Source organism: Centroberyx affinis, unplaced genomic scaffold (genome assembly GCF_046629955.1).
Source record: "Centroberyx affinis isolate AG114_WGS23_722 - 3 ecotype Tasmania unplaced genomic scaffold, CSIRO-AGI_Caff_v1 ptg001510l_1, whole genome shotgun sequence".
Lineage (NCBI taxonomy): Eukaryota > Metazoa > Chordata > Actinopteri > Beryciformes > Berycidae > Centroberyx > Centroberyx affinis.
Genome location: NW_027279974.1, coordinates 1 through 13,093, shown reverse-complemented (window position 1 = coordinate 13,093; position 13,093 = coordinate 1). Strand labels below are relative to the sequence as shown.

General features: G+C 42.1%; 2 protein-coding genes across 2 annotated transcripts; both read left to right on the top strand.

Annotated features, from left to right (window-relative positions):
• Nucleotides 1-666: 666 nt before the first annotated feature.
• Nucleotides 667-6,828, top strand: LOC139650552 (pre-mRNA-splicing factor SLU7-like). The gene is made up of 15 exons (XM_071527247.1): nucleotides 667-801; nucleotides 1,080-1,255; nucleotides 1,529-1,682; nucleotides 1,782-1,862; nucleotides 2,027-2,191; nucleotides 2,642-2,710; nucleotides 2,840-2,971; nucleotides 3,212-3,309; nucleotides 3,399-3,466; nucleotides 4,997-5,136; nucleotides 5,283-5,444; nucleotides 5,566-5,670; nucleotides 5,778-5,855; nucleotides 5,991-6,119; nucleotides 6,268-6,828. Exons 2-15 carry the CDS (start codon nucleotides 1,101-1,103, stop codon nucleotides 6,445-6,447), a joined length of 1,716 nt encoding a protein of 571 aa, XP_071383348.1. The 5' UTR covers nucleotides 667-801; nucleotides 1,080-1,100; the 3' UTR covers nucleotides 6,448-6,828.
• A 1,376-nt stretch (nucleotides 6,829-8,204) lies between these two features.
• Nucleotides 8,205-10,853, top strand: LOC139650555 (complement C1q tumor necrosis factor-related protein 2-like). Its single transcript, XM_071527250.1, has 3 exons — nucleotides 8,205-8,304; nucleotides 8,738-8,995; nucleotides 9,635-10,853. The coding sequence occupies exons 1-3, from the start codon at nucleotides 8,277-8,279 to the stop codon at nucleotides 10,273-10,275; spliced, it is 927 nt and encodes a 308-aa protein (XP_071383351.1). The 5' UTR covers nucleotides 8,205-8,276; the 3' UTR covers nucleotides 10,276-10,853.
• The last annotated feature ends 2,240 nt before the right edge of the window (nucleotides 10,854-13,093 follow it).

Sequence of the window (13,093 nt, the reverse complement as noted above, 5' to 3'; positions counted from 1 at the left end):
AAGTTTTTGTGTACCTTTTTAATATATTAGCCTATACAATTTCTGTGAAAAGAGTATTGATGATGCATCTGTCCTATGTAGCAACCAACCACTTTCCACAAATATGGAGTGAATCTCTAAGATACTGTATTCCTAAACATTAGGAACTACAATTTTGCTTACGTGTTAAGTTACCGTGCCTAATCCTTCTATGGGCAGATAAATGTACCTTATGTTGCCTAGTTTTGTATTTATCAACCTTCTAGTCTTTTACATTGTTTTTAAGTTTTGTGTTTGTGATGATAATGTCAACTGGTTCTTCTCATACAGAGTTATAACTCCTGCCCTCACGGTATGAAACATTTATTATGATATTCTTACATCGACCTGTACTGTACTGTTTTATGTATGATATTATAAGTAAAGTTTTGCAATAGGCGCGTCCCGATCCCACTCTTGCGCCCATTTACTGAGTCGGTGTGAAGGAAATGAACGTCATTTACAGTTCAGCGGTATTAAAGAATAATTAATAAGAAAATACATACTGATATTGAAGAATTAGATCGAGGCGAAAGTGCTTTTCCCAAGGTTTTATATTTTCCGTCAAAGCAGGCAGACGTGTCCACTAGATGTCGCACTTTCCAACAGCGACATTTCAACACCACAGAGAAAGAAACGACGTGACGTAGTTGGTAGGTAATGTAAAATGGCGACGGTCGTGTCGTTCTCAAAACAAAGCTAAAACATAGCCAGCTAAGGAGAAAACTGCTGATTTTACGAAGGAACTAACAACCAGCGTTTTAATTTTTGGATCTTGACAAGGTAACCAAAACAGTAATTGATAAGAGTTGCATATTAGCTCATGTTGTGATATTTCTACCACGCACACTGGTGGAAAATAGCTAACCTTAGCCCCTGTCTTTTAACTTAACGGCTAAAATAACTTCTGACATGATGAAGACGCACTGCGTGGTGAACATGAGCAGGAAAAGTAGCGAAAACATAGGCAATGATTCTGGATAGAGATTGTTTTCTGTAAGAACACTTAACTGTGTTATTCCGCTATATTGATAACTTTATATTATGGTTGTAAATAAAAGAGTGAACTCCCAGATTCAGCCATGACGGAGGAAGGGACGGCGCCGGCTGTCTCCGAGGGGATAGTGGGCCTGGATGAGCCCAAGAAGATGACCAGGGAGGACTGGAGGAAGAAGAAGGAGCTGGAGGAGCAAAGAAAACTGGGAAACGCTCCAGCTGAGGTGGACGAGGAGGGAAAGTAAGTGTGGGCCCCGGTAGGCTGTGTAAAGGACAAACCAGGGCTGGCCGGAGTGGGCTAGCTTTGGACTGAGTGTGGGTGCTCTAACTAGCCTATCTGAGGGAGAAATTATCCTAATGATTTAACAATTTGGCCATAGCTGGACAATCTCACTTCTAACCAACAGACAAAGACCTGTGATTCAGAATGTGACATCGCTATTTAACCTTATGTTTTCAATGGAGCTACTGCTTTACATTACTGATCACTTATTCTTCTTGCTGTCTTTTCCAGGGACATTAACCCTCACATCCCGCAGTATATTTCATCAGTGCCGTGGTATATCGACCCGTCCAAAAGGCCCACCCTAAAGCATCAGAGGCCACAGGAAGAAACCCAAGAGCAGTTCTCGTCCATTGGAGAGTGGTACAAGAGAGGGGTGCAAGAAGTGAGCTTGCCAACAGACACACAACCAACCACTCAATTAATTATAGAAACATAATCAATGAACTTGAAAGTCTACAGCTTAATTTTTGTCTTTAAACAGAAACCGGTCAGCACTAAGTTCCGGAAGGGCGCTTGTGAAAACTGTGGTGCCATGACACACAAGAAGAAAGACTGCTTGGAGGTATAACGGATCAAACAATTAAAGCAATCTTGCATCTTCCAGCTGAGATCCAGAGATTAACTTCCACACAAATATAACCTTGTATGTTAAAATAATGTCCTTAATGTTATTGTATCTGTTACTGATGAATATTCACCTCTGACCTTCACTTTTCTCTCTTTCAGCGGCCCAGAAAAGTGGGGGCAAAGTTCACAGGCTCAGGCATGGCTCCAGATGAGCATTCACAGGTCCAGCTTGCATTGGACTATGATGGGAAGCGGGATCGCTGGAACGGGTATGACCCTGAAGATCACCAGCGTATCGTGGAGGAGTACGCCAAAGTAGACCTGGTAAGCAATTAAGTGGTAAATTCATGGTGCGTTTGGGCAGGTGAGAACAATGTGATTTGAACCCGGGTGGCACCAAAAAAACAAACTGAGACCGCCTTAGAATGTGAGTCTCTGTCTTTTTCCAAGCAAACTGCGGTGTGATTCTGTAGGAGTGAGAACCTAATCCAAACCAATTGAAGGTCAACCCTGAAATGCAGATTTTTATACATATAAGGAGACTAATGTTATGACAAATGACTTGTATTGACAAGCCCTGGTTTGCTTGTAATTGGACAGCATGAATCAAAACAAAACAAATACAAAACTGCAGCAATTAAAGGGTTTTGACCAAAGAAAACGACCTGTAGGTGTGATGGCACCCTCATGGTCAAAACATTGCATTTTATTTGGGTTAGGTGGCTTCTCATTTACGACATGACTCTGATTTGTATCGCTGTTTGTCTCTGTCAGGCCAAAAGGACGCTGAAGGCCCAGAGGCTTCAGGATGAGTTGGCCTCAGGAAAACTCATGGACCAAGCTGTAAGTGCTCACTAATGCCTAAACTTAGTTTCAACAAAGTTTTGATTAGTCTTAGTAGAATCCTTTTAAGGCATCATAAAAGGCTTTTTTTGGATGTTCCCCATCACCCCATGTTTTCTTTCTCTACAGGAGCGGGAACACAACAGTGAGGATGAGGATGAAGATAAATATGCCGATGACATCGACATGCCTGGTCAGAACTTTGACTCCAAGAGACGAATCACAGTCAGGAATCTGCGTATCAGAGAAGACATTGCTAAGGTAAGAGGCACGGCATGGCTGTCTAGGCCTATTGCTTATATTGGTATTTTACAGTTTTTCTAACCGTAGTGCCAATTGTACTGGCTGTCAACTAGAATACTGTATATGGCACAGTATGTTTGATTACCTATAATGTCCGCTGCATCAAGCTGCTGTTTAATAAGCTGAGATGAGATGAACTGTTTAATGTGGAGGTGTCCAATAATCTGAAAGTCAACTTCTCATGTCTGTCTCTCATAGTACCTGAGGAATCTGGATCCAAATTCTGCCTACTATGACCCGAAGACTCGAGCTATGAGGGAGAACCCGTACTCTAACACTGGCATGAACCCTGATGAGTAAGTTACTGTTCATTTTTTTTTTTTGATGGCTCAGATTTCTCATTGTCTTTCATGGAAAACATTTGTCCAACTGTTTCATTCAACAGAGTGGGGTACGCTGGAGACAACTTTGTGCGCTACAGTGGGGACACGATCACCATGGCTCAGACGCAGTGTAAGTCACTGACAAATTTTCCAGCCCTCTTGTTCCTCCACAGCTTTGCATGCTTGTCTCTCCAGTTTTGGAACTCAGTTTTTCCTGATATTCTAGAGTCAGAGTCATGGGACATTTTTGTGTCTGTAGTTGGTGTTTTACTGTTGCAATAATACCTGAGAGGGCGTTCTTTGCTGTGACTCTGGGTAGGTCGGTCATGCATAAAGTACTGCCGGTAGCACCAAAGTACCTGTGATCACAGTAAAGAATGTCCTCAAGGATATTATGACATTCATATGTTGCCAATGCATGTGCAGTGTCTGAAAGGTTTCATTCAAAGTAGTGTATACATACATAAAAATGTAGAAAAGAAGACATTTAACTACCTCCTTGGTTAGATTTGGCAAGCTTCTTATCCATATGGCTGCCAAATTTGATTGGCCTCACCTCAGAGAGGGAAACACTACACAGAAGACAGTGAAGCAGATGTGAACATGGAAACTAAACCAGTCTTTGGACAAAAATTTTTAAATGTACAACAGCATTATCCTTTGACATTGTTGAGTGATGAGCAGACCTGGAGGCCAATTACCCAAATGAAAGACTGCAGAAACTGGATTGAAGGGAACATGATACTGAAGGCAAGACCTGCTCACATCACTGGTTCAGCTATCGGTTACATTAGTTCATGTTAGCAGTCAGCTACTTTATGTTGTTAAAGTTATATTTACCTCCAAGCCAACTATGTCTAATTGTATAAGTTGTAACCTATAACTGCTTTTAACGGTATGAGATTTAGCTTGCTAAAGTCACCTAGTGTTAGCTAGCACACAGCTAAAATAACTTCACTATCAAAGAAGCACCAATAAGGATATGACACCTATTGTTGTGATATTACTAATACTAAAGGTCAAGACTATAAATGCCTCCCGTTTATAAGAACTAAACGTGATTGTTTTGGAGAGAAATATAACGTAAACAACATAAATTAGCTGGCTGCTAACTTCAGCTAACATTATGGAGAGTCCAGTCTTCCACGTCATGAATGTTCCAGTTGCTGTAACCTTTGATTTCAACCTTCTTGGGTAATGTGGCATCCAGCTCTGCTCATCTCTCAGTAATATCAAAGGATAATTTTGGTGTGTGTTTTTTTTTTTTGTCCAAAGACCACTTCAATTTGCCATTGTTTACTTCTGCTTTGCAGTCTTCAACATTGTATGACGTGTATCAAATATGGCTGCTGCTGTGTGAATAAGGCAAATGGCAACCATGCTTTTATGGGAATTATCTGTACAGTTGAAACACGTCTTTGACCAATCAGATTGTTTGGCTGAAACTATCTGGTGTATACAGAGATGATGCACCCAAAGAGGGATTATTCAGTTTGTTTTGTAATGGGTGCTATAGATGGTACATTGTGTGCCATTACACCTTCAATAGCACCATACAAATTACGGTCAGACAGCTCAGGTGGAGCAGCAGATAGGCATGCAGCATACAACTGTATTTTCCCCTGTAATCACTGTCAATGCATCATGTTCTGTATGTCAGTGTTTGCCTGGGAGGCCTATGAGAAGGGCTCTGAGGTGCACCTGCAGGCCGACCCCACCAAGCTGGAGCTGCTGCACCAGTCCTTCAAGGTCAAGAAGGAGGACTTCAAAGAAAAACAGAAGGAGACCATCCTAGAGAGGGTACGCAGCCGACTTCTGCCGCTCTCCGCAGTTCTGACGATTTCCACTGTTTGTTTTTTCAAAGCTGCAGCAGGCTGATCAGTTGTAGTCATACTGGCTGATGGCATCATTGACACTCTGTTTGCGCTTTTGTGTGTGTCTAACAGTACGGAGGCGAGGAGCACCTGGATGCGCCTCCGCGGGAGCTGCTGTTGGCCCAGACGGAGGACTATGTGGAGTACTCTCGCCACGGTGCTGTGCTGAAAGGACTTGACAAGGCTGTGGCCCGCTCCAAGTATGAGGAGGACGTGCTCATCAACAACCACGCTGTAAGGACAGCAGAACGGCTCTAAAATGAGAGCAGAGTGTGTTTTGTGGGGAGTCCCTAATATGTGAATAATCTTTGTTCATTCATTAATTCTTCATTCTGATTAATTCTCCTGTGTGCAGTGTATCTGGGGGTCGTACTGGAGGGACGGCTGCTGGGGATTCAAGTGTTGTCACTCCATGGTCAAACAGAGTTACTGCACAGGAGAGGCTGGAATTAAAACAGCAGTAAGTAGGTTTACTTACAATGTTCAAAGGTTCTGTTCATTACACATGGCATATCAGGTTTTTTAACCAAATTTTTTGTTTGTTCTTTTTTTCAATTTAATCTATAGAGCAGCTCAGCTTGTGTTCCATTTGACGATGGACTAGAGGAGCCAGAGGAGGAAGAACAGCCAAAGACTCTGCTGGAGGTAAGTGACGTTCGAGAGATTTAAAACTACTTCAGTTAGTGATAATGAACATATATTTTAACAGTTTTTATTGTCAGTGATGGTAAATGTGGATCTCATTGTGTGTTTCTCTCTGTCACATGCATTAATCATCAGATGCATCAAGAAAAGATGAAAGAGAAGAAAAAGAAAAAGAAGAGCAAGAAGAACAAGAAGAACAAGAAGCATGACTCTGATAGCAGTGACTCGGAGGATGAAGAGAAAAAGAAAGAGAAGCTGCGGAAGGTAAGTGTTTGTGTGTGTGTGTGTGTGTGTGTGTGTGTGTGTGTGTGTGTGTGTGTCTTACATGGCAAACAGTCAGTCGGCCATCTATATGTATCTTTGGCTTAGCTATTTTGCATGTCTCACCCTCCACCATGTCTCTTCCTTCTAGGCCCTTGAGGCAGAGGACAAGCGGCTGAAGCACATAGAGGCGATAATGCAGGTGGATGAGAGGAAGAGGCCCTACAACAGCCTGCAGGAAGTGAAGGAGCCCTCCGAGGCTGAGATGGAGGCCTTCCGCATGAAGCGCTGCCGGCCAGACGACCCCATGGCCTCCTTCCTGGGACAGTGACCTCTCTCCTCAGCCCTCTCCACTTCCCTCCACTCTCCCCAAGGCCTCTAGCAGAGCATTTGCTTAACTGGAAATGGTTCAGACTCTTTCATCAGTAAACACAGCTTTGCTTGAATAAACTTACAGTGGGAGCCTGTCGTGCGACTACCAACACCATCAGTACTGTGTACAGTGTGGTGATCATTTCAGTTTTTGTTGCCTTAGGATGGTAGTTTTTAATTATGCGTTTTTTATTTTTACTCAATCGGTTCCACAAAAATAATTTGAAAAAAATGTAATTTTCTTTGATGTCCGTTTTAAATATTTTTTGTCATACACAATCTCCGGGACACCTCTGAGTCTTTAATTCCTGTTACATATTTTGGTGGAATAAATGCATTTCTTAGCTAAAGATATGTTTGTGTTTTTTGTGTGGGGTGTTTAAAAAAAGTTTTAGATCAATAATTGCTAGTCCTTTCACTGGTTATAAGGATGGCTTTCTAAGCCTATTGTATGAAATTAAAAGTAGTTTAAATCTCAGAAGAAATGGAAAAGTAGTTTTCTATCTTAATATTTGCAACAGCCTTTCACCTGTCATGACCTGCAAGAGGAGACAATGATCTTCAGCTGTGAATCAATATGTTCTGTGCCTGTCATTGAAAAGACTGGATCTACTCCCTTTCAATCAGGACTCTCATGCAGGGTTTTGGAGAATGTTGGCTTTTAATATTGAATCATTTTTATCACAGACAAACACTCAATTCAATGCTTTCTCAATCTCCATTAAATTTTGTCCTTGGAACGAAGACACCGTGTCAGATATAAAGCACCCTGCACAGTTCAGAAGTATTGCAGACCAAACAGTGATTCTCAGCATGCTGTGTGCCATGCCTCCAACGGCCACTAGGGGCAGGTGGCCTAACTGAGTGAGAGAGTATGAGAGTGAGTTACTTTGTTGATACATGAGGTGCTTCATGTGAAAATAGCCAAACTAAACTCAAATCAATATACAAATCAGTCATGAATTGATTGCTTGTAACTTTTTTTTTTTTAGCAATATGTTTCACAGAGCAACCCTCCTTGGCTTTTATTAGTGCAGCACAGCCACCCACTGTACCGGCTCCTATTTTGTTGCCAGTTGTGTCTCATAGAAACCCCCACAAAACATTATCTCCTTGTGTATTTTACAGGCTATTCCAATGGTTCTAGTTCAGGGTGAATGCAGTAGATTGTTAAATTCAAGGCACTGCCTTACCCGGCAGCTGGGACTTTTATTGGTCTCTCATTTCTTGGCACCGCATCACAGTGCTAAACAGAAACACATCTGGTGATCTTCATAGTGGAGTTTTACTCTGCTCAGCTCAATATCTGCAGGACACCTCGTTGTGAGGTTTATTTTGCAGTTGTAACTTAACAAATTGCTGGGACTTATCAACTCAAAGCAATTCTGGCAACTTAAGAAAAGTTGGCACTATTATCACGATGAATTATGACTCCAAAAGCTATATATGGTTTCACTTTTTGCCTTTTATCTCATGAATAATCCATAATATTACATAATAGTCTATTTTCCCATATTATGTTGAGCTTGTGAAGGAATGATGTGTCACTGCGTCAGCTGTGCAGTGCTGTTGCACTGAGCTGAATGTAATTACATCATTGTGAAAGTATCTGCTGGCAGAGTGTGCTTGCTTAAACAGGGCGGATGTTATGGACCCTGTGCTGCACTGGGCTGCAGATTTCTTTGCAGTGCTTCTCCTGAAGAATGCTATCTCATCCAAATATTGGAGAATCATGTAGGAAAGTTGGTGTGCTCTCGTGTAGAAAAAGGAGTTGGATAGTGCTGAAAAATGCCCATGGCTCATAATTTCTCTGCTGGTGAGTTCTTTGTTTGCTCTTTTTCATATCCGGTATGTTTACTCTTTACAAGAACATGCTGTAGGCTGCATTCTTTGCCTTAATTTAATCCATGCATAATTTAAAGTATCCTATTTCTCATTAAGCATGGACTCATAGTGTGAAACTAACCATGACATTTAGATGACAACTCAATTGTTTATTTATAGTTTATATACACATACTGTATATGCAATTACATTTGTTCATTTCATATTTGTGTGGGCTAGACAATATGCATGTACTTCCTCACCACACTCCCTTTAAATCTCATTAACCTTGGCAGATTTTTTTAATGTATTTTGTTAACAGTCATTTGAATCATCTTGACTGTGACTGGCCTGCAAAAGCCAAACCCAAAGCCATGTAAACAATTACTAACACAAGTTTCCCTCGCTTCCTCTTGACTCAACAGTGACCATCATGCTCCAGATATGCCTGATGTTCTGTTTGCTGTCAGCTGTCTTCTCCCAGTCAACATATTCCTCATTGAAGAAAGGTCGCAACATCACTGTCCACTCCTCCCAGCTGGTCTGCAGTCTGCCAGGTCCACAGGGGCCCGCTGGAAACCCTGGAGCCCCTGGGTCACCGGGAGCCATGGGGCCCATGGGAGCCCCGGGCAAGGACGGCCTGGATGGGACGGATGGAGAGAAGGGAGAGCAGGGAAACAGCGGTAAGAATCTACTGTACCGCTTGTACTGTTGTCTTGTTTAGGCAACTTGGTTTACTCCATTGCCGGCAGTCAGAGCGTCCCACAAAAGTCAAGAATAGAACTTATTTTTAATCAATTTAAAAGAAATGTACTTACTGAAAAACATCCCTCTTGTTACAATACATTAATTCAATCTTGAGTCATGGTCACCCCCCCCCCCCCCCAGTCAGGCTATATTGGGTTATTCCACTTCTAGCGTGATTTTGCCACTTGACTTTAAGCTCATTTTCCTTGCCACTGATCAGTAGCTAAGAGAAAAGTAAAAAAAATAAAATAAGAAAAGCTACCCATGTGGGGTGGAAAAATAAAAAGTGCCCTTGCTTGCATGCTTTGCTCAGCCCAACTTGAAAGTAATGTATAGAAAGGATGGATTAAAAAGGGAAAAGGTTGGGATTCAGGGGGCCCCATTCTTACCTTTACCTAGGGCCCCCAAATCACTAAGTCCGCCCCTGCCTACCAGGGCAAAAGTAAAGCACAAAGGCAGATTTGACCAATTATTTTATTTTGAGGAGCTATTATGCAAGGCTATATAAGTTTTATCATGGTATATTGTAGAATATAGGTAATGTCATTCTGTCATCTTTTTGCCACTGTTGTCAGGTGAGCCGGGGAGGCCCGGGAACATAGGGAAGCCAGGTGTGAAAGGCCGCGAGGGGGTGATTGGCAAGGCCGGACTCCGGGGTCTGAAGGGGCCACGCGGGCCTCCCGGTGTGGCTGGAAAAGGGGGACAGAAGGGAGAGGCGGGTGACAGGGGTGAGGAAGGAGCTCCGGGAGGCTGTAACTGCGGCAAGGCAGCCCGCTCAGCCTTCTCTGTGGCCATGACCCAGAGTTACCCCAAAGAGCGCCTGCCCATCCGCTTCAGCCGCATCCTGCTGAACGAGGGGAACCACTACAACGCCAGCAGTGGAAAATTCGTCTGCGCCATCCCGGGGGTCTATTACTTCACCTACGATATAACACTGGCCAACAAGCACCTGGCCATTGGGCTGGTCCACAACGGGCAGTACAAGATCAAGACGTTTGACGCAAACACAGGGAACCACGACGTGGCATCCGGTTCCACCGTTCTCCACCTGCAGCTCTCGGACCAGGTGTGGCTGCAGATCTTCTACTCGGAGCAGAACGGGCTTTTCTTTGACCCCTTCTGGACAGACAGCACCTTCACTGGCTTCCTCATCTACGCTGACCAGGACTATCTCAATGAGGCTGACAGAAAAGCTAATGCTGAAGCTGACAGTTAATACCTTAATCCAGAGTTATACCTGTTTTGTTTTTTAATCTAAAAAATACTTTATTGTATACAATACATGAACCAGTTATGAATATTATTGATATTTGAAATGTAGCCCATATTGTATATAGCTTTGCTCAACAACAAATAGGCTTCAACCAGTCTCAACTAATTGGCAGTGTGTAACAAGTTCTGACACCAGGTGGCACACAAGGAATGAAAAGAATTCAGCTGCTCTTGGGGAACAATTTGACAAAGCTGTAAAAAACCAGTGCATTTGGGCTGCATAGCCTTGGTGGTGCTGTAACTTTGACAAAGGCCAATGCAGCAGATATGTGTTTTTTTATATCACAGATTTGTCAAATACTTCCCCAAGAGCAGCTGAATTCTTCTCACTCTTTTTGTTCTTTTTGATTCATACAGCTCAGGAGCTGCAGGTTGCCACAGATGTTCCCCCCTTTCTACCAGGTGGCACACAGCGATCCTCTGTGATATGAACTGTTTTTTTTGTTTTGTTTTGTTTTTTTACAAAAACAACACAAAATTTAACTGAAATTAAAAGAACGGTCTGATATTAATTTTGCCATATTATATATTCCTGAGAAAAGAGGATAATGTGTTTGCATACTTTGTGGTGCTCTAAATGTAATAAAATTAAGAAACTGCCCTATTGGTGAATATATCAAATTGGTATTTTGGTTGTTTGTTTTTTTTTAGATTTTTTTTAGATCATTTATATCTTTACCCGCATTGGTTCAATATACAGTAATGAATTTTTACATTAGGCTTTACCCATGTTAGCCATCCGGTTCTTCAGTTGCATTAGAGCAGTGGTTCCTAAAGTGGCGTCCAGAGAAATGAGGAATAGGCTAGTTTAATTTTTAATAATTTTTAATCCCTAGAATTTAGCACAACGAGAGAATATATCGGGACGATAGTTTGGATTACAGTTTTCACTCTCCCTACTGTTGTCACCTTCCCATCTATAGTAGCCTAGATTCTGGGGGTCCTTCACATGAAAAAGGGTGGCCGTGGGTGGCCGTGGGTGTTTGTAGTTCTGACACTGACCCATATTGGACTACAATTCCCAAGCTCGCGGAGGGACTCTCACGTCTAGCGCACGAGCCTCACACCGCAACAGCAGCTGGTGCAGCCGAGGAGGCTACTTTGTTACAGCGGAGCCACTGGAAAAAACGGCTGAGGAAAATCGGTTGGGAAAGTGTAAACAGTTTGGGGAAAACTGCGGAACGAAACGCTGTTACCGGGATTTGGTGGCGGCGGTTATTTTATCAACTTGTCAGAGGATTTAAACTTTCACTTTTCGCCGAAAAAAAGAGGGCAATTTGCAAACTTCCCCGAAGAGGAGTTCTCCCAGTCAGGATGTCGGACTGAGACAAAGGGGTCTGGGGGGCATTCCCGTCGGAGTGGTGAGTGGCACATGTAACGACCATGGCGAGCAAAAGTTTCTCAGGTCGCTTTCATATCAATAAATCCAACCGTGTAGATGTTGAGGCCGCTTTTGTTTTTCTGCGTGTGTTGTTTTGTTTCTATCGAGGCGAATATTCCCGTGGTCTTTGGGCAGCCAACTTGTGTAGCCTCACTATTTGGTAGCTGTCTCGTGGTGGAGACGCGTGTGAATGAGAAACAATGTATGATTTTTGTTAATAATTTGTCGTTGTAATGTAAAATGATATCACAAGTTAGTTTGCGGAGGCTGTCATGACTCGTTTGACCTACAGCTCTTTCGAGCGGACATTTAACCGAGCCATTTAAATTCCCCGTGCATAGAAATGGCCTGTATTGGGGAAATAGACCTAAGCTATGGAAATGGAAAAATGTTTCTAAACTTTCTCGAAACGATTTGAGGGTTTTTTTCAACTCGCTTGTTTTTAATCAGCTCTGTTTTCATATTCAACTCACAAGCTGTTAACCTAGCCGTTTAATCAATTATCCAAACTTTATAATCTAATTTTAAGAATGAATTTGTTGATCAATAATTCAATTCCATCCGCTGGTGTATCTAATGATTTTGTTATTGAAACTTTTTATAGGCCTATTGCTTTATACATTTTCCAGTCACCTTTGGGCAGCAATTAATTATTAGCAATCCACCTTAAAGTAAAGTGATTGAACCGTGGTTGATTTGGACATAACTGTGTTTCAGCAGGTGTAACTTGATTCTTGAAGCCTCCTCTGGATGGGAAAGATGGAGAGGGAGTTGCAGTGGTGGAAGGGACAGCTAGCGGCAGATATCCATCAATCTCTCCGCATCAAGGTGAGTCTACTCAGCTCTGGATCAAGTCTTAATGGTCGGCCATCTATCTCTCCAGCTGTGCCTCTAATAATGGCTTCATCTCTGTTCGGCATCACGACTTTATTTTGACAGGAAACTGTTATTTTATTGACTGTTATAATAATAATATACTGTTATATTATTTAGTGTGAGCCAAATCTCTTTAATATATATATATAACCTGAAATTCACATAGCAATACCCAGTAGGAAATACACATTAAATTATCAGCAATCTATCTAGCTTTTCATCATCCAACAACCGAAAGAATAATAGTGTTTTGAATATTATGTCTAAAATAATTAAAAGAAAGTACATGAACAGATAGGCCTGTGTTGGTATTCCTTAGCAGCTTCTTTGCATATATATGTAGGCTGTACAATGCATTGAAAGTTGGAAAGAAAACATGATTACACAGACATGTTGTCTATTCTGACGTGATCTAATTTAGATTACATGGAGGAGTTAAGGCTCATTAATTGACGAATGTCTTAATTAACCTCTAAGCTTGATCATATTTCTTCCCATGTGTCAC

Bases quoted from the DNA above. Each gene is read 5' to 3' on its own strand.
- LOC139650552 (XM_071527247.1), top strand. From the start codon at position 1,101: ATGACGGAGGAAGGGACGGCGCCGGCTGTCTCCGAGGGGATAGTGGGC. The intron at 3,467-4,996 runs GTAAGTCACTGA...TCTGTATGTCAG, and splicing joins CACCATGGCTCAGACGCAGT to TGTTTGCCTGGGAGGCCTAT. The intron at 5,137-5,282 runs GTACGCAGCCGA...TGTGTCTAACAG, and splicing joins AGGAGACCATCCTAGAGAGG to TACGGAGGCGAGGAGCACCT.
- LOC139650555 (XM_071527250.1), top strand. From the start codon at position 8,277: ATGCCCATGGCTCATAATTTCTCTGCTG. The intron at 8,305-8,737 runs GTGAGTTCTTTG...TTGACTCAACAG, and splicing joins GGCTCATAATTTCTCTGCTG to TGACCATCATGCTCCAGATA. The intron at 8,996-9,634 runs GTAAGAATCTAC...CACTGTTGTCAG, and splicing joins GGGAGAGCAGGGAAACAGCG to GTGAGCCGGGGAGGCCCGGG.